Raw genomic sequence first — 26,075 nt, forward strand, 5'->3', positions numbered from 1 at the left:
TACCAGGCCCAGGCCGCTGCCCTGTGATGATTTCCGAAGCCGCATCCTCCCGAGCCCTCCCTGTACCGCAGCCACCGGGTCTCGAACACGGGGCCGGGAGTAGGAAGATCAGGGTTGTCGCCAAGTGCAGGGGCTCACACGTGGCCTGCGGCACGGCAGTGTGGTGCAGCCGGCAGGACGGCCCGAGTCAGGGTCTGCTCACTCCGTAGCCGCCCTGTGGCTGCACTTGCCTAACGCGGTCCTATTTTCTTCCACAGCTCTGCGGAATCGCTTCACGGACCTCGGCTAGTGGTCTCTGCGACGTGGGTGGGCGGCCCAGGCCTGGGAGACGGCCCCTGGGGACTCGGGCTGTGCCCACCGCCTCTGCCCCAGCAGGCAACCTCTGTTCTCATGCAGGTGCACTTCCCGGAAGTCACGGGCGGGACTTGGGAGCACGGGCAAGGAAGGTGCCTCTCCCAAGAACTGGCTGTGGTATTGGAACAAGCAGCCGTCTGCAGGGAGCAGCCTGTCACCGGCCAGCACGGCGTCTTCCAGGCACCAGGGGACTCCGGTTACCGCACACGCTGCGTTTTAGCCCCCTGGGTGCATGCAGAAGGCTGAGAAAGGAAAACGTGCGTGCTCTGTTGTCTGCTGCACGGGCAGGGTCCTTCTCTCTCATTGCTGTCCATGTCTCAGAACGTCAAGTTGCTGCACATGGCACGAAGCTGCCCCAAGTCCTCGCCGCAGGCTCTGTGGCTTGAAACAACTCCGATTTTCCCGCAGTACCAGAGGCCGGAAGCCCGCTGACAGTGGGTGTGGGCGGGGATCCCTACGACCCCCCGCTTCTGGAAGCCCCGGGTGTCCTGGCCCCAGGCTGTGCCGCTGCAGCCTCTGCTTCTGTCACTGCCTCTCCTTCCGGCCCCACCGCCTCCATGAAAGGCCCCATGATGACATCGGGCTAACACCCCCAGCTCAGGACCCTCCCCTGAGTCACATGGCCCAGTCCCTTGTGTCACGTACAGCTGCACACGTACAGGCTCTGGGGGTTAAGGGACGGACACCCTTGGGGGCCCTCATTGGACCTGTGGCTTTACTACCAGGTTCTAATCTCCAAATGCACTCTCCCAGACAGATTCGGGAGCGCGTGCAGCCCCGCCCGCCGAGGCCACGCCCCCGCGCCGCCGCAGCCCCGCCCCCGAGATCCCCGCACCTGTTCGTCCTGCTCCAGCAGCTCCTGGAAGAGGCGCCACTGCTGCTTCCGGAAGCGGTCGGACTTTCCCAGCTGCCGCGCCGCGCTGGCCTGCACCTCCTGCCGCAAGCTCTCGCACTCGGCGCCCGGCAGCCCCGCCTGCCGGGGCAGCGTCTGCAGGAACAGCGCGTCCGCCAGCTGCTGGAAGGTGCGCACCGTGCGGCGGAACAGCTCCTGCGGCCGAGAGCCACCGGTCAGGCCCGCGTCCGCCCCGCGGCCCTTCCCGCTTCTCCCGCGCTCGCCGCCCGCAGGGCACCGTGGATCCGGAGGCGGAACACACACAACACACATGTGCGCACACACACACCCCGAGGCACGCACCCACACACAGAAACACATCTGCACACATACACACGTGTAGGCACTCACACGCACACACCTCAATGGCACCCACGTGTGCACACACAAACATGCACCGATACAGACACACCCATGTGTAACACACAAGCACTAGCCTCAGACACACCCATGTGCATACACAGCACACGTGCATGCATCCACTGACACACATGCACACAGAGACACAGATACACCTACACGCACACACACGTGCGTACACGCATGACACACACATATGCAATCACAGCACACGTGCACACAGACACATATACACCTACATGCACATACACACATGCGCACACACATGACACACGCATATGCAATCACAGCACACGTGCACCCAGAGACACTTATACACCTACATGCACATACACACACGTGCGCACATGCATGACACACGCATATGCAATCACAGCACACGTGCACACAGAGACACATACACACCTACATGCACACACACGTGCGCACATGCATGACACACGCATATGCAATCACAGCACACATGCACCCAGAGACACTTGTACACCTACATGCACACACACGTGTGCACACGCATGACACACGCACATGCAATCACAGCACACGTGCACACAGAGACACATACACACCTACATGCACATACACACACGCACACACGCATGACACACATATGCAATCACAGCACACGTGCAGAGACACATATACACCTACATGCACATACACACACGCGCACACGCACGACACACACATACATGCACACACAGTTTCAGGGTACGCCAGCTGCCTTGGAGCCCTCTGAGACCCCACCCCCGGGCAAGCTCCTGACCCGCCTGCTGCCCTGGCTCCCTGGGTCCTGATTCTTCCCCTGGTCTCTCTTCTCCCCCATCACACACACCTGCCATGCTTGGGTGAGTTCTCTCGCATGTCTGAGCTCTCTTCAATCCCAGCCCCAGCCACCTGGAGGACCCTCCTTCCCTGCCCGGCTGCTACAAACCCACCCATGGGCCCTGCCCTCAGCACTCTGCGGCTCCGCCCCAGACGTTTTTTTAAAGTTGCATTTCTCTAAGTCACGCCCAGCACCTGACCAGTAGCTAATGACAAGTTAAACACCTGTGCAGCACCTCGCCCGCTCTCTGGCAGCCCAGGAGGGCGCGGGCAGTGACCACACATCCTGAGCGCCCCCCACGCACCCGAGACTTCTCTGTGGTCTACACGGATGAACTCACTTAAGAGCCGTCTTAGAAAGTCTGCACTCTGCCTTCACGGAGCAGGAGCCTGGGAGCTGACCCTCCAAAGGGACCCCACTCCCGGTGCTTCCTCCCAGCGCCCAAGAGTGCCAGCCTCCTCCACGCCCCCACGCTCACTTTCCAGGGACAGTGCGACGTCCCCGCCAGGCCTGGGCTTCCTCCTCGGCCCCTGAAGTCTGTTCAGTGCACCCCGACCTAGGGATCCTCGCACAACACAACACACGCACTGCCCAGCCCTGAATGCAACATTGTAGGCAGGCTGCTCGGGACCACATCCCCTGCCCTCCGCCCCTCCCACCGTCCCCTCCCTGGCTTCCACAGATGGGGAGCCTGCAGCTGGGAGTGGCTCAGGCTGTGGTCCGAGGACGCCCAGCCAGGCAGGCACAGCCAGCACAGCCATCGGCAGCATAGCATCCTGACCCTGACCTTGGAGAAGCCGAGTTTGCAACAGCCAGAGGCAAGGATTGCTCAGTGCAGGCAAACCGCATTGCCTGGACCCTCGGATCTGAGACGGCACCTGCGGGCCACTTCTGGCGAGCCGCCCCAGGGCCTGGACCACGTCCCTGAAGTCACACAGGGCAGGCATCTGGCCCGGCAGTTAAGACGCCCCCGACCCATCTCAGAGAAGCCAGACCCCCAGCTCCCGCTCTCCACTGCACTTCCTCTTAACGCAGGTCCTAGGGGGCCGCGGTGACGGTTCGTGTGCTTGGGCCCCTGCCACCCATGTGGGAGTCCTGGATGGAGCTCCTGGCTCTCAGCTTCAGCCTTGCCCAGCCCCGGCCCGGCCACTGCGGGCATTTGGGGACTAGAATAGCAGATGGGAGCTCTGCTGGCTGTCTCTCTGCCTCTTAGAAAAATCCAAAGCGCCACGTGCAGGTGCACAGAAGTGCATGGCCCCTCCGCTGTGCCCCTGACCCCAGCATCGCCACATCCTCCCTCCAGCGACAGAGACACCAGCAGGTCCCACTCCCCACTCCCCCCCACGGACCCTCCTGACAGGGGGCACAGGAGCCGCCTTTGCGTTCTCTGCCGATCAGAACCTGACCAGGCCAGCCCTCGGCTCGGCCTTCTGGCCCCAGAACCAGGAAAATGGCGCCTGTTGTTTGGGGCCCTGGTTGTCTGTTTGCCATGGCAGCCCGCTGATGCCAGTGAATGGGGACACGGCCCAAGCCTCGCGGTGCCCGTCCCGAGGACCTCCTCACCCCCTGCCTGTGCCTGGGACTCCCTGTCCACCTGCCCCCCCCCCCCCCCCCCGCACGCTGCGCCGGTCCCGGCCGAGGCCACGCACCTGGCAGAGGAGGGCCACGGCCTCGGCGGCTCTCACCTCCTCCTCCTCCTCCAGCTCGCTGCGCGCCAGCCTCTGCCTCTGCAGGACCTCGTGGAAAGCCTGCGAGAACACACAGCTGAGGGAGCAGAAAAACCCACTTCCTCCCAGGAGCCCCTCCCCGCCGACTCCTGCCTCCCAACGGGAAATCGTCCAGCCCTGACATACAGAGAAACCGAGGCACGGGTGCCACGTGGCTTCCACAGCTTGCAAACCATGGCCGAGGCCGGGACCATGGCACCCAAGTCCCAGGAAAACCCGGGCCAGGCCACTGTACCCCCAGTCCTGGCCACTGGGCGCCGCCCTCTGACTTGCGCTGCTGGAGGCCATGGCCCAGGACTGGCCAAGCCACCCCCGAGTGTGGCAGGGGCCGTGCAGATGGGGGCCAATGACCAGCGGCCCCCGCCCTGCCCACAGGCCTGGGCCCCGGCCTGAGCGGCCAGCAGAGGCAGAAAGGAAGGTTTCCTGGCTGGGGTGCGTGTCCCAGCCGCGTCGTGAAGATTGGGGATTTCTGGGGGTGGGGGAGACAGGGAGCACCAGGCAGCTCCAGCAGCACAGACAGACGGGCAGGGACCCAGCAGCCTCTGGGGCAGCACAGGCGGAGGTGGGAGGGCACAGAAGTGCGGGGCCAGGGGCCGGCAGGAGTTCGGGTTCATTCACTTGTTCCTGCACTGTCATTCATTCATTCACTTGCTCATTCATTCAACCTCTCCTGCCTTAGTCCTGTTTCCCCTGGACACCTGCTGAGGGCCTCCCAGGGGCGTGGCGGATTCCCTTTCCCTCCAGAAGGTGGCGCCACTTCCCACCCCTCCCCCTCCCCTGCCTCTGTGAGTTGCTTGCCCTGGTCCCAGGCAAGACCAAGGGCATTTGCTAGGCTGGCCACCTCCCTGTTCCTGCCCCACTCTTCCTGGACTGGCGCCCAGGAAGTGAATGTGCCACACACGTGGGACATGCTCGCCCCCTGGACACACCTGGCACTTCTGCATGCATCGGCCACGCCCTCTGTCCAGACCCTCCCCCGCCCCCTCTGCAGCCTGGCCAGGCAGTGCAGCTCCCATCAGCGGTTCACAGACAAGGACTGGGGACCCGGGTTGGGGGGAGCCAGGAGCCAGCCTTGTGTCTGGCAGGTGCCGAAGCTTCCCGTGCATGGTTAACGGGGACCGGCGCCCACTCAGCTCGGCCTGCATGTGCCCCGGTCTGGGCTGTGGGGGTCACCTTGAGGAAGTCCTCCGGGCTGGTGGTCGGCTGGGCCTCGGCCAGGAAGCCTCTGCGCTCCTCCTCCTGACCCAGCGTGAGCCGTGCCATCCTCTCTGCCTGCTGAGCCAGAGACGCCTTGGCCAGGTCTTTGCCTTGCTGGACGAACTCTGTGATGGAGAAAAGCCACAGGACAGCAGGTGACCCCCGGCAGGGCCCTCCTGGGGCCAGCCCATGTCTCCTGCCCAGGGGGCGAGGCAGCTGCTGCCGGCTGCACAGGAACACGCCGGGGCCTCTAACTTCTTCTGGGGTCTGACACCCTCTGTCTTCAGCACTACCCTGCCCACTCCCAGGAAACAGCAGAGCTCCGTCTCTGGGGCTGGCCTCTCCGCAGGTGGACCCTGAGCTGCCCCGCTCACCACGCAGCTGAGCAGAGCCCCGTGTCTCTCGCGCAGGACCACGGGGTGCAGCCGAGCGCTGTGGCTTGCCTCTGAGAGTTTCTGGCTCATTCCTGACGTGAGACCCACCCCCACCCCTCCCAGCCCCGCCTGCTGCAAGACGCTGGTCCGTCAGCCTGCATCACAGCGGCCTGCGTGGAGCAGGCGACCTTGGCCTCCCCTCAGCTCTGCGTAGAGAAGGCCGGTGAATGACTGCCCCTCCTCCCGACACTGGTTGGGGCGGCCCCCAGCTCACGCCTGCTGAAGCTCTCTGCCTCCTCCCAGAAGGCCTTGTGCTGCTGGGTCAGCAGCTCCTCCCTCTGGCGTGCGGACAGCTTCCCCTCGGCGCTCAGCAGCTCCAGGCCGTGGGAGATGGCAGCCAGGCGGCACCTGGTCTCTTCCCGCACCTGCAGCCGCAGGGCCTCCACAGCTTTGGCCAGGTGCGCCCGTCCCATGGTCCTCTCCACGGCGTCCTGGGAGGAGAGACACAGGGGCGCTGGCCTCTGGAGGAGGCGAGAGCTCAGACAGCACCCGTGTGGCGCTTGGCCCCCGGGGAGTGCTCCCTGGAGGAGGGGCCCCTCCCATGGGAAGGAACCCCACGTAGCACGGGATGGAGGAGAGCCCGCCCCCTCCAATCAAAGCAGCCCCCGGGAATACCCAGGTCCTCAGGGAATGCTGGCACCCTCCCTCCGCCCCGCCCCAGGCTCCTCCCTGCCCATGTGGTCACTTCAGGGACAGACTGCCCAGGACGTGTGGGCCAGAGGCAGGCGCGGGTCCCGTGCGTCTCAGAGCAGCAAAGGGCCTAGCGTCAGCAGGGCCGCCGGCGCCCCCCCCCCCCAGTCTGAACCTGACCTTGCCTGGGGCCCACAGCTGCCCAAGCTCAGCTCGGGGTCCCCTCCGTCCCAGGCCACAACCACAGCCGTCCCTGCTCTCCCCACCTTCCACGGCTCCCCCGCATCGCAGGCCAGAGGCCCTTTCTGGGACATGGACTTGGCCCCAGGCCTTCCACTGTTGCCTGCAGATCCAGCCCGAGCTCCTGAGCCCCCCCAGCAGCCTGCTCCTGGCTGCACCAGGCCTGTGCTGACGGTGCCTCCGGCTGGTTCACCCTGCCTGGCCAGGGCTTGCTCAAGTGCCCAGGCTCTGTGGTCCCCTGATCTTCCGCACCCCAGGGCCCCACCCCTAAGCTTGTTTCAAGGGATCTGCCCAGGCTGGACAGAGCCCCTGAAGACGGGGCCAGGCCGAGTCGCCGGGTCTCCCTGTCTACTGTGCTGTGCTTGTCTGTGTCCTAGCAAACGTGACCGGGCAAGGAGGACCGTCCCCCAAGACGAGAACGCCAGGGTCCATTCTGCACGCTGGCCCCTTGCTCTCCTGTCCTCCAATTCAACGAGGCGGCAGTGGTCAGCAGCCTCGGACCGCTAGAGGGCGCAAGCGGATAAGCAGAGGCGCAGGCCAAGTGCTGGTGGGGGAAGGGCACAGGCCAAGGGCCTGGGGAGGCGGCCCCCTAAGGTGTGGGTGTTTAGATTCCAGGGCGAGCCCCCGGCTCCGCGGTGACAACACAGGCGGCCCGTTATGTTCCAAGAGCGACAGGGTCGGACCCAGGAGCACGGGCAGACGGATGGGGGAGGGGCGGCTGCTTGCAGAGAGCCCAGGAGTCCCCTAGTAGAACCTGGGCAGGCACAAATGTGGCTCCACCCTCACCCGGCCCCAGCCACACACGTGAGGGCTGAAAGGGGAAGCTTTGAGAACAGCCAGGGTAGCCTGTGCGCCATCGACGTCCAGGTCTTCCCGCCGTCCAGGCCAGCCCCACCTCCCTGAGCGCCCCTTCCTCCCCCTTGTCTCTAGACTGAATGTGATGGTGGCTGGGTCCCTCATAGGGCTCCTCCGGGAGGCTACGTGACGCCCTCCAGGTCCGGCTGCTCGTGGTTTTTCTGTCACTCCTTTTTGCCAACCAGACACAGGCAGGGCCAATCCCCCCCCGCCCCCCACCGGCATTGCAGTGACTGGTTCATGTCCGCTCTCTACGCCATGGGATCATGGGCGCTATGGGGTCCCCATTTCCCAGATGATGAAACCGAGCCCCAGAGAGGTTAAGAAATGTGCCCAGTAAGATGTGGGAGCCCAGGTTTCCTCCATGAGGGGCATGGAGGGGGGGCAGTGCAGGTGCTGGGGGGCTCGGCGCCCCCAAGTGTCTGAGCTGAGGGCAGGTGGGGCCGCTGCAGAGTTCTGGGGTGTGGCACCACCTGGGCTGGCACACAGGTCAGGAATGGACCTCACCGGGCTCAGAGGATGGGGCAATGGGGCAGTGTGCCGTCGGAGGCACACTTCCTGGGCCTGGGCCAGTGGCTGTGCACGCACAGGCTGAGCCCGCAGCCTCACGGAGAAACCACACGGGACCAGGACACCACGGGTCACTCTGCACCTGCACGTGGCCTGTCTGTGGCAGCTCCGAGGCCCCCTGCTGTATAAATTGGGTGACAGCAGCTCAGAGGGGTTAAGCAACACGTTGAAGATCACCCAGCTCCCAGCGGCCAAGCCCAGGTCTGAGGCTGGGTTTGCAGAGTTCTCCAGCCCAGGTTGGCAGCCCCAGCCTCACAGAATCAGAATCATGTGAGGATTGTGAAAGCCTGCGCTGCCAGGGCCTCTGCTCCACACCAGTCGGGGGGGAGCCTCTGGGGGGGGGGGGTGAGGCCTGGACTCAGGGCACACAGGTGAGCAGACCGATGCTCTACCTACACTGCCGGGCAGCACCCCGGCAGCTCAGGCCATCGTCGGGAGCCCTGCAAACCCCAGCGCCTGGAGCTCTCCGGCCTGACTCAGCCAGGATGTCTGCAGTAGGGAGCGCCTGGGACCCGAGCATCGGCCCCTGCCAGACCGTCGCTGTGTGACGTCGGATTTGAGAACCAGCGCTGTGCTGCACAGACCCATGCACTGCACCACCTGCACTTAACGGAGGGATGGATGGGTGGTGGAGAAAGGGACAGATGGGTGGGATATGGGTGGGTGGATGAGTGGGTGGAGGGATGGGTGGGTGGATGGGTGGGTGGGTAGATAGAGGGGTGGATGGGTGGAGAGTTGGATGGGTGGATAGAGGGATGGATGGGTGGGTGGGTAGATTGATGGATAGTTGGATGGGTGGAGAGGTGGGTGGATGGATGGATGGATGGGTGGATGGAGGGATGGGAGGGTGGATGAGTGGGTGGGTGGATGGGTGGGTGGATGAGTGGATGGAGGGATGGTAGGGTGGATGGGTGGATAGTTGGATGGGTGGGTGGATGAGTAGGTGGAGGGATGGGAGGGTGGATGGGTGGGTGGAGGGATGGGAGGGTGGATGGGTGGGTGGATGGGTGGGTGGAGGGATGGGAGGGTGGATGGGTGGGTGGATGGGTGGGTGGAGGGATGGGAGGGTGGATGGGTGGGTGGATGGGTGGGTGGAGGGATGGGTGGGTGGATGGGTGGGTGGATGGGTGGGTGGATGGGTGGGTGGAGGGAGGATGGGTGGGTGGATAGTTGGATGGGTGGAGAGGTGGATAGTTGGATGGGTGGAGAGGTGGATGGACGGATGGATGGATAGCTGGATGAAAGGATGTGTGGGTGGATGGAGGGATGAGTGGATGGAGGGATGATGTGTGGGTGGATAGAGGGTGGGTAGTTGGAAGGGTGAGTGGGTGGGTGGGTGGTGGACAGCTGGAAGGGTGAGTGGGTGGGTGGGTGGATAGAGGGTGGACAGCTGGAAGGGTGAGTGGGTGGGTGGGTGGTGGATGGGTGGAGGGATGGGTGGGTGGAGGGATGGGAGGGTGGATGGGTGGGTGGATGGGAGGGTGGATGGGTGGAGGGAAGGGTGGAAGGGTGAGTGGGTGGGTGGGTGGTGGACAGCTGGAAGGGTGGATGGCTGCTCTTCTTCAGGGGCTCTAACCTCATCTACAGCACCGATGGACGACCCCTCAGGTGCCGCAGGCCTCGGGAAGCCACTTCTGCAGCCCCCACATCGCCACGCCCCCGCCCCCGCCCCCGCCCCCGGCACTACCAGGGCCTGCCAGTCCTGGGACTGGCGCAGCAGCGCCTCAGCCTCAGCCATTCTTCCCGTGAGAGTCGCCACGAGCTGCCGGGCTCTGGAGCTGGAGCACTTGAACTGGTCCACGAGGGTGTGCTGGATGTTCTCCACCTGCTTCCAGAAAGCTTCCATCTGTGGGCGAGCGCGAGAAACGACAGGGGAGCCGCGTGATTCCAGAAGGCCACGCGCTGCGAGCCGGGAGCTACAGTTCCCTCCTGATGGCAGACAGAGGAGCGGAGCGGGCGCGTGGTCCCAGCCGCTTTATCTCAGCCAGGATCGCCATCCGCGGGGAGCTTCCTCCTCGGGCCTCGAGATGCCGAGCCAGCCTAGGACGGCTTCTCAGCAGGTGTGCGGCAGCAGTGGGCTCCCCCCCACCGGCTTAAAGACCCTTAAACGGGTTGTGATGGCAACGCGGGTGCTCATGGGAGGCAGCCGGGAGCTCCTGGTGGCAACAAAAGCTCGAACTGAACTAGCCGCTGTTGTCTTAAAAGAGCAAGACGGCAGAAGGATGCCGACCACGTCAGAAGTTCGCTGGAATTCTTTTCCCTCCCCCTAGGGTGTCAGAAGCAGAACTGGGAATCCCCGGGGGGCTCAGGCATCTGGGGCGCTCGTTTGAGACATCAGAGCCCCGCAGAGCTCCGCCAAGGATGCCAGGAACCCTAAGGTCCAGCCTGCCTTGCACCTAAGTGCGTCCTTAACATTCTATTTTTATACCAAGTGCACACGTATTTGGGTTCAGGCCCCTCCCTTAGGATCGTCTCAATGCTGGAATGATCTCTTCTTGTGGGACGGGGTGTGGAGGGGCAGGGGTTGGGTGCTCCAGGAGCCCAGGCTGACGCCGCTGCTGTGACATGTCACACGCTGTCGGGACACATGGAGCTCTTTCCCCGTCAAGCCCACCAGAAAGCCGCCCCCCCCGTGGCAGCTGGGCCTCCCGTCCCAGGGGTCTCACGGCAGAGGCCCCCACCCCACCTGGCCCGAGGGATCTGCAGTCTCCCCAGCACATGACCTTGACCTTCAGCCAGCACACGGCCGACCTCCAACTTCCCCAAGAGAACGCAGGTGGCCAGCCACGGCCCCGCACGCCCAGACACGCGGTTCTGTGTCCAGCCAGCCCTGCCTTTTCTCTTCCAGTCCCAGGGAGCCAGGGCACCCACTCGTGCTCCGCAAACACTCCTGACTGCCTGGCACCTCTCTCCTCCGGCCCCTCAGAGACCCGCACAGTTCCTCTCTGCTTCCTTGCCCTGAGTCGACAGCTCATCCCCAAAGCTTGGCGCCAGCCTGCTCCTCTCTCCACCCTCCGTACAAGCCCAGGCCACGGCCATGCCCCTGGGGAGGGCACCAGTACCAGGCAGAATGTATGACCGCTATGAGCCCTCTCCCGGAAGACCACAGCCCCCTGGAGAAGATGGGGTGCCTTCCCAAAGCAACGTCTCTAACACCTGTGACTCTCAAGTGTGGCTGAGCCTAAATGCATTCTACAATCCCCAGGGCCTAGCGCAACGCCTGGCAGAGAGCGAGTGCCGAGGGAATGTGTGTTTAACACCTAAGACGCCACAACACGAAGAAGGCAAGAGAGCCGCCACTCCCGAGAAGCCAACGGCGCTGGAGTTCAAAGCCGGGCTTTTGGGAGTGACACCCAGGGTCGGAGGAGCTGGTAGCAGCTGCTGCAGCCCACGGGACAGCAGCGACACTGAGCGGGAGAGCGAGCTCGGCCTTGCCTGGACAGAACGCATCTCCAGTTGAAACGAGGGGAATGCACACTGGAAAGCACAACCTTCCTTTGCGAGCCTCGACTCCCTGATTGCGCTTTCTCTGCAGCTCAGCCTCAGAAGCTGCTCCCTGCCTGCAGGCAGCCCCCCGGGAGCTGGGGGAGCCACGGGGTCAGCACGCTCCCGGGGTCATCTCTTCCTCCCAACCCCAGCGCCCCCAGGACGGCCCCTCACGCACGTGCTGCACCAGCTGCTCCGAGAATTCCCGCTCCTTCTTCTCCACCTCTGCCAGGGCGACGTAGTCGGAGTCACCCGCACCCAGCGCCTCCGTGCTGGACAGTCTGGCCTGCAGCTCCCTTTCCAGTTCCTCCAAGTCCTGGAGGGAGGGGGGAAGCAGAGACCTCTACTGTATCTCTGATGTCGTCTTTTTTTTTTTTTTTTTGACAGGCAGAGTGGACAGTGAGAGAGAGAGAGACAGAGAGAAAGGTCTTCCTTTGCCATTGGTTCACCCTCCAATGGCCGCCGCGGCCGGTGCACTGCGCTGATCCAATGGCAGGAGCCAGGTGCTTCTCCTGGTTTCCCATGGGGTGCAGGGCCCAAGGACCTGGGCCATCCTCCACTGCACTCACAGGCCACAGCAGAGAGCTGGCCTGGAAGAGGGGCAACCGGGACAGAATCCGGTGCCCCGACCGGGACTAGAACCCGGGGTGCCAGCGCCACAGGCGGAGGATTAGCCTAGAGAGCCGCAGCACCGACCTGATGTCTTAAATTCTAGAAACATCAGTGTGCTCGTTTTCTACCACAGTATCACAAAACACTCCCTGGCTGCGATGAAGTGCTGCTGTGTTGCCCTCTGTAAGGTGCCACGACAGAAACCCACTTTTCTCCTAAACTCAGAGCTTTAGCAATAATGCCCTCTTCTGTATTCCCCTGTAAAGAAAGCACTTAACAACGATGACTACGTCACAGGGCAGGCCTGAGGCCCGAGGGGCTGGGAGGAACGCTTCTGCCGCCCCCTCTGGTTCCACCGGGAGGGATTACTCGTTACACCCGTGGGAGGGAGTGGTATGATGTCACTGTGGGTTCCAGAGCAGGAAGTGGACACAGCCGCTTCCTGTTCGGGACGCACCATTCCGAGGTGGCCATTCCTCTGGGGCGGCTTCAGCCCGGAGGACCTGGGCAGGGAAAGCTTGCGGTGGCCCAGCTCTGTGGGTGGCGGGAGAGGCCACGGAGCGAATCCTGGGCGGGCGTGTTAGGAAGCCATGACTGCTGCGTGTCTGTGCCCCTCCTCCAAGCTGGCCGGCGTCAGCGACACGCGACAGTTCCACACCTCCTCTCCGCTGTCTTCCGGTTGACTCTGTGGGCGTCTCCCCACCCTCTAGTCGCATGCACCATACTGTTTCCTTCCAAAAAGCAGCTGCCGGCCGGCGCCGCAGCTCACTAGGCTAATCCTCCGCCTAGCAGCGCCGGCACACCGGGTTCTAGTCCCGGTAGGGGCGCCGGATTCTGTCCCGGTTGCCCCTCTTCCAGGCCAGCTCTCTGCTGTGGCCCGGGAGTGCAGTGGAGGATGGCCCAGGTGCTTGGGCCCTGCACCCCATGGGAGACCAGGAAAAGCACCTGGCTCCTGGCTCCTGCCATCGGATCAGCGCGGTGCGCCGTCCGCAGCGCGCCGGCCGCGGCGGCCATTGGAGGGTGAACCAACGGCAAAGGAAGACCTTTCTCTCTGTCTCTCTCTCTCACTGTCCACTCTGCCTGTCAAAAAAAAAAAAAAAAAAAAAAAAAAAAAAAAAAAAAAAGCAGCTGCCGCTTCTGAGTGCTTCCTGTACCCTTCCGGAAGCCTTGAGGTTGCTGGGAGCATTAAGTGAAATCGCGCGTGGGACACTTGGCTGGACCGTCTCAGTGAACCGGAGCCGCTGGGCCACTCAGCACCTGGTCCGCAGCCACAGAGCTGCGCGGGGCAGAGCTGGGGGCTGATGGGGGTAGGGTGGTGGCCGCGGTGGTGAGGGTGTCAATGAGACGATGACGAAGATGATGACGATGATGCCAACGATGGCAGCGGGGCGGGAAGGAGGCTGAGGGGGAGGACGGTGAGGGTGGGGAGGACTTGTGGGAAGGGGGTGGCAGCTGTGATGAGGACCACGATGCGGGCAGTGACGTGATGTGACGACGGGGATGGCGGCAGCGATGACGGCCGTGACAGCGACGGCTGTGCAGACGAGGGGACGGCAGCTCTCTCAGTCAGTCCATCGCCCTGCTGGGGCTTCACCCACGTATCTCTCACCCTTTCTGCACTCCCACGGGACGGGAACTCCCGCAGTGCACCGAGAAGCCAGGCTGGGGAGACAGACAAGAGCCCAACCTCCACCTGTCTGAGTTCGAGCCCCAACGCTTTCTTACTGCAGGGGAAAGAAAGGAGCTTCCTACGAGACTGACAGGAGTGGAATACAAAGAAGTACAAGGCTCTGCAACCAATACTCAAATTATCTCCTTAAAAATACCCAAATACGCAGAAAATAACACTGCTGTTAACTGTGACCAACAGCCTTCTTATTTGTGTTATCAGCATTTTTCTAAATTTTCACAATGCGCACTGTTGTCTTTGTATCTGCACACACTCTCATGCGTCATCGCATTGTGTTTGAGAGTCTATTCTGTGATAAACCATTTTCACGCCTGAAACCAACAATGCTTTCATATCCTAATAGTTAATCTCGAAGTGAGCTTGGAATGCGGGCTGAAGCAATACTTACGTTTTCTTGTTTTGAAAGAATCCGCTGGTACAGCTCATCCTCAGACTTCTTTTTTGGAAGGAAGTCAAGGAGACACATTTTAAAAATCTGCATAAACATCTGGGGCCAGAGGAGGAAAGATGGGAAGAGAAAGGTTCAGCAGTGGTGTCCCCTCCCCACTTCCCTCCCGTGTGCCCCCCCCCCACATCAGAGGGTTCTTTTTTTTTTTTTTTTTAAAGATTTATTTATTTGAAAGTCAGAGTTCCACAGAGAGAGGAGAGGCAGAGAGAGGTCTTTCATCCGATGGTTCACACCGCAATTGGCCACAAAGGCCAGGGCTGCACTGATCTGAAGCCAGGAGCCAGGAGCTTCCTCCAGGTCTCCCACGTGGGTGCAGGGGCCCAAGCACTTGGACCAACTTCCACTGCCTTCCCAGGCCACAGCAGGGAGCTGGATCGGAAGTGGAACAGCCGGGTCTCAAACCGGTGGCTATGGGATGCTGGCGCTTCAGGCCAGGGCGTTAACCTGCTGTGCCACAGCGAGGCCCCAACATTAGAGGGTTCTTTGAAAAGTTCACGGAGGGACTGGTACTGTGGTATAGTGGGTAAAGGCACCACGTATGGTGCCAGCATCTCATATGGGCACTGGTTCAAGTCCCAGCTGCGGCTGTTCCACTTCCCATCCAACAGCATGGTAATGCATCCGGGAAAGTAGTAGAAGATTGCCCAACTACTCGGGCGCCTGAACCCATGTGGGAGATTGGGAAGAAGCTCCTGGCTTCAGACCAGCCCAGCTCCGGCCATTGCGGCCATTTGGGGAGTGAACCAGAGGATGGAAGACCTCTCTTTCTCTCTCTCTGTAACTCTGCCTTTCAAACAATTTTTTTTAAAAAAGATCTATTTTTAAATGTTCACGGTAAATGCATATAATGGAAAAAACTAGACATAGATTAAAAGGCTTTTACATCAAAACAAACGGATCTTTAATTCCATTTTCCTACGAACTTGTCGGAGCACCTGTAGCTCTTGGTCAAGGGAATGACCTTGGACTTGTCAATCACGGGAGGGGCCTGTCACAGACTGCACTCCATGATGCTTCTGAACAATGTTCCATTTCTGCTTCATTCACTTACTCATATTTGTTTTTTTATTTTTATTTTTTTATTTTTATTTATTTTTTATTTTTTTGACAGGCAGAGTGGACAGAGAGACAGAGAGAAAGGTCTTCCTTTTGCTGTTGGTTCACCCTCCAATGGCCACCGCGGCCGGTGCAACGTGCTGATCCGATGGCAGGAGCCAGGTGCTTCTCCTGGTCTCCCATGGGGTGCAGGGCCCAAGCACCTGGGCCATCCTCCACTGCACTCCCGGGCCACAGCAGAGAGCTGGCCTGGAAGAGGGGCAACCAGGACAGGATCCGGCGCCCCGACCGGGACTAGATCCTGGGGTGCCAGAGCCAGAAGGCGGAGGATTAGCCGAGTGAGCCGCGGCGCCGCCTACTCAACTCATATTTGTGAGGTGCCCCTCGGTGCGGGGATCCCCAAGTCCCCAAAAATGCAAGGTGGAGCTGCTTCCTCGTGGACTCAGAGGGACAGAGGTAAGCCAGGCCACCTAGCACAGCTCCAGCTGCACAGATGAGACACCGTTCGGGTCAAGAAGGGCCCTCTCCTGCCGGGACTGTCTCCACAACCCGCGTACCCCGCTCCCACGGTGACAGCTGCGTCGTTCCTGGGTCGGGTGATCAGGCATCAGGCCTCGGCTGCAGGGCCAGCTCCTCTGGGCTTCCCGTGGCTCCAGCCAGGGCTGAACCACCAGGGAGCAGGTGCACCTGCGGGCAGGAACCTTGCTGCGTAACGTCCCTGCTGGGGTTCCTCCTTGCCCAAAGCGGGGAGCAGTGGCCCGAGGGAAGCACTGAACTTCCTCTCCCAGCTCCATGTCTGCAGCCCTGTGACTCTGGGCACGGCCCTCCCGTGTGCCTTGCGGTCCTCATCTGTGGGGCGGGGTTAACTGTGCACCAGATCCCTGGGTCGGGGCAAGCCCCAAGGGACTCCCCATGTACGGCTCCCAGACAGATGGCACACCTCCATGAAGAGAGTGCTTCTGCACCCCGCCAGCACGATGGCCAACCCTTTAGAATACGTCCCCCTTAAATCTCTTCTCTCGGCCGGCGCCGTGGCTCACCCGGCTAATCCTCTGCCTGCGGTGCCGGCACACCGGGTTCTAGTCCTGGTCGGGGTGCCGGATTCTGTCCCGGTTGCTCCTCTTCCAGTCCAGCTCTCTGCTGTGGCCCGTGAGTGCAGTGGAGGATGGCCCAGGTCCTTGGGCCCTGCACCCGCATGGGAGACCAGGAGGAAGCACCTGGCTCCTGGCTTTGGATCGGCGCAGTGCGCCGGCCACAGCGCCCATTTATGGGATGAAGCAACGGAAGGAAGACCTTTCTCTCTCTCTCTCTCTAACTCTGCCTATCAAAAAAAAATCTCTTCTCTCCCCATCTCCCCTAGGAGAGGAGGCTGGGAGCTGCTTCAGCCCCCACTCCCGTTCTCACTGATGTCAGGTTCTCGAGGGCGTGGGACTCGGCGGACACACAGCCCCGTCCCCCAGTGGCCGTGCTCACGGGAGGACGGCGGCAGCACACCCCACCTACCATGCGTGCCTCCTGTCGCAGAGCCGCGTCCACACACAGCAGCGTCTGGAGGTGAAGTCTGTACACACACAGGTCGACGTCCACACTGAGAAGCCGAGAGGAAGAGAAGTTGTTCAGGATATTTGCAGTGGGGGCTGAGGGGGGGGTCACGGGTGGAGCCACCGGAACTTCAAAGTGCTCCCAAACTAAAGCTTTGGGAGGGCAAAGCTGTTGCCACAAGTGGAAAATTCCACACCACGCAACCTCATTGCTCCACAAAGTTTAATTAAAGGCATCGGATGATGTCATCTCCCGGCTCTGTGCATTCGAAGCCTAAGTGAATTTTGCGTTTAGACTTGGATCCCATCCCCAAAATATTTTAAATAATAACACGTAAAAATTCCAAGATTCAAAAAAATCTGAAATCCCAAATGCTTCTGGCTCCAAGCATCTCAGGTCTGGGATGCGGCATCCCTGCTCCACAACGCCCAGAGCACCCGGGCTGGAGATGCCAGCCCTGACGCAGGCCGAGGCCCCCGACGCCCACCTAGCGGCCTCAAGAAGGGAGTCAGTGAGCTGTCTGAAACCCAGTGATGACCAGAAGGGGGCAGATGGCTTCAAAGACCCCGCAGCCTGGGACGGAAGGCGAGAGAAACGGAGGTCCTTTCTCCTCCTCTGACCCGGGTCACGTCTACCGCCTCAGTAATCCCTCGTCATTGCTGCAAGGGAGACAGCCACGTGCCCATTTCTCAGATGAAGAAACTGACTTGGGAAAGACAGGCTCGGAGAAATCAAGTGGAGGTTATGCAGGTAGACAAGTGGCAGGGCATGAGCAAAGTCTTCGGTATGAGCCGTAAATGACCACACTCCCATCCAAACTGACAAATGCTCTAAGTTGAAATGTGAGAAACTGCCAGAGCTGGCCCAGCCTAGCAGAGCCCCCACCTCCCAACCTTCAGGGTTTATGGATTTCTGAACAATCCAATATTCCCTCGTCAGACAACAGGGGGCAGCAGTGAGCAACAGGGACTTGGTCCTGGTGTTCAGGATCTCATTAACCCTTGCAGGGGGCTTTGCCTCTGCCCCCACTACTCAGGTAGTGCTGGCAGCTCCCATGCAAGGCCCAGGGCTCCCCCGTCACTCTGCGCGGGCCCCTTGTCCCATCTCTCTAGATCAGCCCAAACTCTCCCTGCAATGCCAGCTGACACGGCGGTGACAAACACATCTGGGATCCCGCACTAGGCTGCCATGTGTCCGCGGTTGAATCTCTAACCCTCCCTGGGCCTCTCGGAGAGAACCGGCCGCCCCCTCACCTCTCGCAGGCCAGCAGCTCGGGGAAGCTGTCCACGCGGAGGAAGGTGCGGCTGAGCAGCCTGTCGTCACTGGCGGCCGAGTGGACGCTGGACGAGGAGCTCCCGTCGTCCTTCTCGGCCTGGCTCAGGCTGGCCAGGCTGCTGGAAGGGGAGGCCTCCAGGGGCTGGTGCGGCAGAACCACGTGCTTCAAGTTCTCGTGCAGAGACGGGTTGGAGGAGCCGTCGGCCAGGGGCTGCGGCAGGAGGGACGTCACTGTTAGTGCCTGCAGTGGTCCGGGGCTGTTGGGCAAGTCGACCTGAGACCCAGGGGGCTCCCGGGGAGGCTTGGCCTGGCTGGAGCAGATGGTCAGGCCTCTGAGTGTGCACTACAGGGCTTCTGCCCCGGGGTCACGGCCACGGCCACATCCCAGGACCCAATCACAGCTCAGCTGTCCCCGTGAGGGCAGCCTCTCCGCTCCAGGCTCCCACCCAGAGGCTCCTGACCTGGCTCTGTTCCTCAAGCACCCACGTGCGCCCCTCACTCGGCCTCCAACTCTGCCCTGGCCGTTGCAGCCCGCCCCCCCCCCCCCCCATCCCCAGGCAGGTCTATCCACTAAAGCGCCTGCTCTGACGCCCAAGTCCTGCCCAGGCCTTCGCCTCGGCTCCACACCGCCTCCCGCAGGCTCCCAGCTCCTAATCAAGGAACCGGTCCCCAGGGACCCCACCATGGCCGCCTGCATCCTAGCCTAGCACACGGCACAGCCAGAGAGCTCATCGCGTGTCAGCTCCCTGCAGCTCCAGGCACTCACCCAGCTGCACCGGGCTGGCTCTGGCTGAGGGCCTCCTCTTACTCTGGGGCCCACCAGATCCCGGTTCCCCATCCGAGACACCGCATCTGCTGTCCGCTGGGCTACACCGTCCGCTGGGCTACACTGTCCGCTGGGCTACACCGTCCCTGTCTCCAGCCGCGGAGCCCAGAGCCCGAGTCCCTAGGAGCTCTCCCTTGCCTGGTCTGTCCCAGGCGGTCCTGCAAGCTCACGTGTAGACCCGCCCAGGCCAGGGCGCCTCCTGCGAGGGGCTGATGCTCCTGACTGTGCATGAGCCCAGGACCCCCACGGGACCCACCCACTGGGCTGCTCAGCAGTGGGTGACGAGGTTCCCAGAGTGGGCGCCGGGGAGCAGTTGCAGGAGCTACAGTCAGTCAGCACTGCTCCCACGAGGGTGCCCTGGGGAAGCTCTGCACCTTGGGACAGGCTGCATTAACCCAGAAGGGACATCTGTTTGGTGCAGGAATTCTCAGAGCCTTCCATATGTGTGGCTCTCTTCAAAAGTAACTCTGGAGACCATTACGCCCATTTCCCATATGAACAAACTGAGGCACAGAGGAGCCAGGAGACAGCCACAGAGGAGATGGCTGCGAAGGGAGTTAGGATGAAGTCAGCGCCTCCAGAGTGCATCCTCCTGACCACCAGGGGGCGGGCAGTGTTTTCCTGACATCCTTATCCCAGGGCACCTCATAGGCCGCGACTCTCTGGAGCCCCGGGGAACAGCTCCCTGCAAAACTCCCAGCCTGGAGGCGACCCCTGGCTGCAGGTGTGGCATGCACAACCAGTGGCCTGGCCAGATCTTTACCCTCTTCCTTCTGTGTAGCGCAGAGCCAACACCATTTACCCCACAGGGACACCTCAAGGCTGCAAAGCCCGGCGCGGGCAGCCCCACTCGAGGGCGCAGCGTGCGCTGGCTGCTGGCGTCCACACAGGGCTCCGAGAACACAGACGTCCGTGACGTCGCCATCAGTGTCCTCATTCGTGTGGGAAGGGCAGGGTGGAAGCTGCCCTACCTAGAGAGGCAGCTGTGGGAAGTCCTAACCTGGGTATACCAGGGCAGGCCCCGTCCCTGCAAACACTGTCAGAAAACGGATTGGCCCAAGCGTTTGCTACAATGCAAAGCTGCAAAGTGGTCCCCGTTAAAATGACCTGCCATAGCCCTAAGACCCTTGGACAGGACCAGAATTGCACCCTCAATCCCCCGCTCGCACCCCGACCCCCGCTGCGTGACTGAATTCATTGTGTCTCCACTTCGGGGCCCAGAATTCTCACCCGGAACTTCTGGTTGATGGGGTAGACGACTCTGGCCTTCAGCGCAAAGGCTGTGACGTTGCTGTTGAGAGATGGCTCGCACTCCTGGGAAGGAGAGAGAACCAACGGCCTGAGACGCTTTCCATGAAGTGAGAGGTCGTGTGCAAGAGTCCCCAAAATGTCCCCGCCATTGGTCACCCCGGCTCAGGAAGGGACCACAGGGGAACAGGGAGTCCAGGTAAGGGCTCACTCGGTAGAAGCATGGATGGATGGGTAGCTGGCTGGGTGGATGGAGGGATGATGGACAGATAGACAGATGGATGAATGCATAGATAGATGGGTGGATGGATGGATGATGGACGGATAGACAGGTGGATGGATGGGTAGGTGGGTGGATGGAGGGATGGGTGGGTAGCTGGATGGATGATGGAGAGATAGACAGGTGGATGGATGGGTAGGTGGCTGGGTGGATGGATGATGGACAGATAGACAGATGGATGAATGCATAGATAGATGGGTGGGTGGATGGATGATGGATGGATAGACAGGTGGATGTAGGGAGCAACTGAGACTAGACTAAGTTACTGGAATTAAGACTTATTCTATGCATCTGCTCTCCCACAATATGGTGCTGAGAGAGAGACCAAACAACCTCCACGCAGCTGCCTCATCAGACTGATAAGCTGCAGGAGCTGATCCTGCTCCTGATTGGAGGAGAGCAGCGTACTCGGTGTGTGGGTAGCAGAGTTGGGATTGGTGGAAGAGCACTATAAAGGAGGAGAGAGACAACATGCACCAGGAACACCTGAGGAACATCTGAGCAGCCCCCGAGAGAGCCGGCCGGCGGTGTGCTGCTCCTCCGCGGAAGCGGGGAAAGCGGAGATGGAGGGGTCGGCAGCCAACCTGGGAAGGACCAGCAGCAAACCCGGGAAGTGCTGAGCAGACAAAAGAACAGCGCAGGGTCTAGTGTCGTTCCTCCGCGAGATGGGGGAGCGACAGGTGGATGGATGGGTAGCTGGGTGGATGGATGGATGATGGACGGATAGACAGGTGGATGGATGGGTAGCTGCTTGGTGGATGGAGGGATGGGTGGGTAGCTGGATGGATGATGGAGAGATAGACAGGTGGATGGATGGATGGATGGATAATGGACGGATGGTGGGTGGATGGGTGGGTGGGTGGATGGTTGGATGGATAGTTGGGCTGTTAATTGATAGCTAGACAAATGCTATTAAAAGAGAATGGTGCATTCTACATTGAATTCTCTCTTCAGCTTTGGAAGAAAGAAGGCTTTGACAGCATGAACACAATTACCAGTCTCCGGAGAGAGTTATGAGGTCTCTAAGTGGCAAAACAAACAGGAAATCATTGAAGACAGGAGGAATTAGTCCTAGCGTGGGGCAGCTTGGGGCAGCTGCAGCCACCACACCTTATCACTTACGTCACAAGAACTAGAAGAGATGACCGACGCTTGCAGAGTTGGGATTGCCGATCACCCCGATTTGATCACTGTACACAGCTACTGGTTATCACACCGGACCCCAGAGACACGCACAAATCTTCTGGGCCAGTCAATTTTTTAAAATGTAATTAAAAAACCAAACCAGCTTTGGCATCGCCACGGTGTACACGCATGCAGCCACATTCACACGCGATTCTGGTCTAGAGCCTCAGGCCAAATGGAGTGGCTGGGCAAACCTAGCTGCCCCCCCCCAGGGGCCAGCAGAGCACCCACTGAGAGCTGGGACAGAGGGGAGGCCGAGGGATCGGTGCCTACTCAGAGAGGCAATGATGGGCCTCTGGGAAACCCGGCTCGGCGTCACCTCCCCGAGGAGCCCTCCCTGACTGTAGCCGGATGGACGCACGCGCAGCCTGCCCCACTGTCCCCCCGCACCTGGCACAGCCCATGCTGAACAAAGAGACAGCCGGCAGGTGGTGGGAGGTGAGCGGGCAGGGAAGGCGGGAGCCAGGCACGGCACAGGTGGAGGCAGGAACGCAGCATCCATGTCTATTTCAAGGTCTTCAACTGCATCTTGAAGATGACTGAGTTCCCACTGCTAAGTGCACCTCGAGCAAGACACCCTGGCGTGGGGTGCACGGAGATTAGGGTTTGCTTGTCATCTGGGGAGTTGGACCAGCACCGGACTGAGCCACACGGGGCCAATGCACTTCTGCAGTGTCACAGCGAGGCCCTCGCGAGCAGGCCCGGAGGGAGCTGTGGGGTGAGGCCCGGGGTCTTGCCCCACCCATACTCACAGAGGCAGCGTGGCAGGTAAGAATGGGGAGAAGGCCTCCTCCACGCGCCACAGGCTGCTGTCTCTGCTCCCAACGGGGAGTCGGTGCCAGGGTCACATGGCCATCAGCCACCAGATCCTGGCTCCGGGTCCACGGCCTGTAGCTGATGCCATGCCGGCTCCTTCAACCTGACACCACTAACAAGACTAAGAGTGGTGCAGGTCAAAGGGAGCTCAGCAGAGACGGCCCCTGGGCTTGGCCTCCTGGTGCTCAGGGCCTCAAGTGACACAGAAGGCCTTCGTACCTCCCCAAGCACACCCTCCTAAATCTCTCGGATGCAGAGCCCCGGCCTTGGGTGTTCCCTGTACAGAGCCCTGCTCGTGCGGGTGAGCCACTTGAAGATTTGCTCCCGTGATCATCATGGGGCGGGACTCTCATCACCACACCCACTTTAGGGAGGGAAAGTAAGGCTCTGATGCTAACACCTGCTTTTTTTTTTTTTTTTTTAATACTTATTTGAGAAGCAGAGCTACAGAGGGAGAGACAGAGGGAGAGAGGTCTTCCACCCATTGGTTCACTCCCTAAACAGTTGCAATAGCCGGAGCTGGGCCTATCCAAAGCCAGGAGCTTCTTCCGGGTCTCCCATGCAGGTGCAGGGCCCCAAGCACTTGGGCATCTCCTACTGCTTTCCCAGGCCACAGCAGAGAGCCGGATTGGAAGTGGAGCAGTCGGGACTAGAACCAGTGCCCATATGGGATGCTGGCACCACAGGCGGAGGCTTTACCTGCCACGCCACAGCTCCAGGCCCCAGTGTAACACCCGCAAATTCATTCTCCACACAGGTCTCTCTGTGCCCTGAGGGGACCGAGGGAAACTGCTGCTCAGGGCCCACGACCCAAGCTACCCTCTGCCCAAGACGTTTTTGAAGCGACACAAAAGCAAAGAACGGTGTAAGGCTCAAGGCAGGACTGGCATCATTCGTGGGGCCCAGCGCAAAATGGAAATGGGGTTCTAGGGAAAAAACGGTTAGAATTCTGTGTCCTGGGAGGCAGCAGTGACGGCTCAAGTTCCTGCCACCCGCGTGGGAGACACAGATTGAACCCTCAGCTCCCAGCTCCCAGCTCCGGCCTGGCCACGCCCAGCTGTTACAGGCATTTGGGGAGTGGACAAGTGGATGGGAGATCTCTGTCTCTCTGCCTTGCAAATAAATAAATTTAAACACAGGGGATTTTGCCGGCACTGCGTATCACTAGGCTAATCCTCCGCCTGGGGCGCCAGCATCCCATATGGGCACCGGATTCTGCCCCGGTTTCTCCTCTTCCAGTCCAGCTCTCTGCTGTGGCCCGGGAGTGCAGTGGAGGATGGCCCAAGTCCTTGGGCCCTGCACCCCATGGGAGACCAGAAGAAGCACCTGGCTCCTGCCTTCGGATCAGCGCAGGGCCGGCCGTGGCGGTCATCTGGGGAGTGAACCAACGGAAGGAAGACCTTTCTCTCTGTCTCTCTCTCTCTCACTATCTAACAGACTAACTCTATCTGTCAAAAATAAAATAAAATAAAACAGGGGATTTCAAGGGATGGGCATTGTGGCACAGTGGGTTAAGCCACTGCCTGAGACGCCCGCATCCCACGTCAGAATATTGGTAGCTTCAGGACGGGGACCTTCCGGGCTCAGGCTCTGAGATGGCATGGGCTATGGGCCCAGGACACCGGGCTGGCTAATTTTCCGCGGGAGATACAGTCCCCGGCCCAGGGACAAGATGTGAAAACAGAAAAGGCCATTTAACATCCTCAGAAACAGAGGTGACAAGAAAGGCCAGAAAGAAGGGGGTGAGAAATCAGAGGAGGCACGGCCCCCGCCCTCCTGGAGCTCCCGTCCCAGGGAGCACCCACTCGGGTGGAAGCGTCATGATGACAAGACGAGGGTTTCACTGCAGGGTCTACGTGAGCCCTGTGGGGGCGGCTCGTGGAGCAGGCGGCCTGGGCAGGTGCACTGGGCACAGAGCCGGCCGGCGGGGGCTCCACGCTCCACCTGTGTGCCAACGTCTTCCGTCCCGTCCACCTGCAGAAGGCAAAGCCCAGGAGGGCAGGCCCAGAGCCCGGTCATGGCCCGGGCCAGGCCTGAGAGGCTTGGGGACACTTGGCACACGGCATCGAGGGGTGAGCGAGCTCTGCTGCCCGGACAGGACCCACCGCTTCTCGTTTTCTGAAATGCTCCTTATTTTTTATTTATTTAAAGATCTCGCACTATTGTCGCTCCCCCATTCGCGGAGGAACGACACTAAACCCTGCGCTGTTCTTTTGTCTGCTCGGCCCTTCCCGGGTTTGCTGCTGGTCCTTCACGGGTTGGCTGCCGACCCCTCCACCTCCATGGAGGGGCGGTTCCCCCTGCCACTTTCCCCACTTCCGCGGGGGAGCGGCACACCGCCGGCCGGCTCTCTCGGGGGCTGCTCAGGTGTTCCTTCAGATGTTTTCCCTGGTGCATGTTGTCTCTCTCCTCCTTTATAGTCCTCTTCCACCAATCCCAACTCTGCTGCCCACACGCCGAGCACGCTGCTCTCCTCCAATCAGGAGCAGGATCAGCTCCTGCAGCTTGTCAAACTGATGAGGCAGCTGCGTAGAGGTTGTTTGGTCTCTTTCTCTCAGCGCCATATTGTGGGAGAGCAGATGCATAGAATAAGTCTTAATTCCAGTAACCTAGTCTAGTCCGAGTTGCTCCCCACACACTATGCCCAATCTTTTTGGTTTTTTTTTTTTTTTTTTTGACAGGTAGAGTTATAGACAGTGAGAGAGAGAGACAGAGAGAAAGGTCCTCCTTCCATTGGCTCACCCCCGAAATGGTCACTACAGCCGGTGCGCTGCGCCGATCCGAAGCCAGGAGCCAAGTGCTTCTCCTGGTCTCCCATGTGGGTGCAGGGCCCAAGCACTTGGGCCATCCTCCACTGTCTTCCCGGGCCACAGCAGAGAGCTGGACTGGAAGAGGAGCAACCGGGACCAGAACCTGTCGCGCATATGGGATGTCGGCACCGCAGGTAGAGGATTAACCAAATGAGCCACAGCGCCGGCCCCTGAAATGCTCCTTATTGATCAAGGTCGGGGTCCCTCCAGGGTCTGCTGGTCCCCCGCCACGCCCAGGCTGGGCAACGCCACTGTGCAGAAACCAGCAGGGAGCACACATCCATAGGGTGAAGCTGCTCCCACTGACAAAATGCAGTTCTTCAGAAAATTGGTTAAAGCAGAGTGCCGGCCTCGCCAGCACAGCTCAAGTCCTCCCGGCAACGGCAAACACATCCTGGAGGGCCTTTCCCCTGCCTGGGACCGGGAGGGAGACCGCGGCGGCACAGGAGCACGCCTGGGGCCTTCTGGAATTCGGCTTGGCGCTGGCTGACTTAGTTATTAAACAGAGGTCACGCAAGAGCCTGGGTCCTCCACGCACCACAGTCCTGCCCACACACCCTGATGAGCTCAGGCTGCAGAAGTGTGTGGAACAGCCCTGTCTCTAACTTAACTGCTGGCAATGATTAGCCTGGTCATGGGCACCCAAGCTGAACCCTTAACAGGGACAACATGACCAGGCAGGAAAAAATGAGCTATGCTTCTGGGAGGTTGCAAGA

General features: G+C 60.7%; 1 protein-coding gene across 3 annotated transcripts in view; it reads right to left on the reverse strand.

Annotated features, from left to right (window-relative positions):
- EVC (EvC ciliary complex subunit 1) overlaps positions 1–26,075 on the reverse strand; it is a 53,449-nt gene that overhangs the window by 19,035 nt on the left and 8,339 nt on the right. For 2 of the 3 annotated variants that reach the window (XM_089326925.1, XM_089326926.1), the window contains exons 1-8: positions 15,935–16,059; positions 14,262–14,360; positions 11,750–11,887; positions 9,773–9,931; positions 6,005–6,221; positions 5,333–5,481; positions 4,082–4,180; positions 1,190–1,402 (exon numbers count right to left, since the gene is read on the reverse strand). In XM_089326925.1, coding sequence (XP_089183051.1) covers positions 1,190–1,402; positions 4,082–4,180; positions 5,333–5,481; positions 6,005–6,221; positions 9,773–9,931; positions 11,750–11,887; positions 14,262–14,360; positions 15,935–15,985 — 1,125 coding nt within the window. In that variant the 5' untranslated portion in view covers positions 15,986–16,059. Of the gene's footprint in view, positions 1–1,189; positions 1,403–4,081; positions 4,181–5,332; positions 5,482–6,004; positions 6,222–9,772; positions 9,932–11,749; positions 11,888–14,261; positions 14,361–15,934; positions 16,060–16,880; positions 16,966–18,172; positions 18,406–20,250; positions 20,335–26,075 lie in introns of those variants that run through there. The other variant, XM_070068037.2, reaches the window with a different exon arrangement.

Source organism: Oryctolagus cuniculus, chromosome 2 (assembly GCF_051225735.1).
Source record: "Oryctolagus cuniculus isolate XC-2025 breed Fujian yellow rabbit chromosome 2, ASM5122573v1, whole genome shotgun sequence".
NCBI classification, from domain to species: domain Eukaryota; kingdom Metazoa; phylum Chordata; class Mammalia; order Lagomorpha; family Leporidae; genus Oryctolagus; species Oryctolagus cuniculus.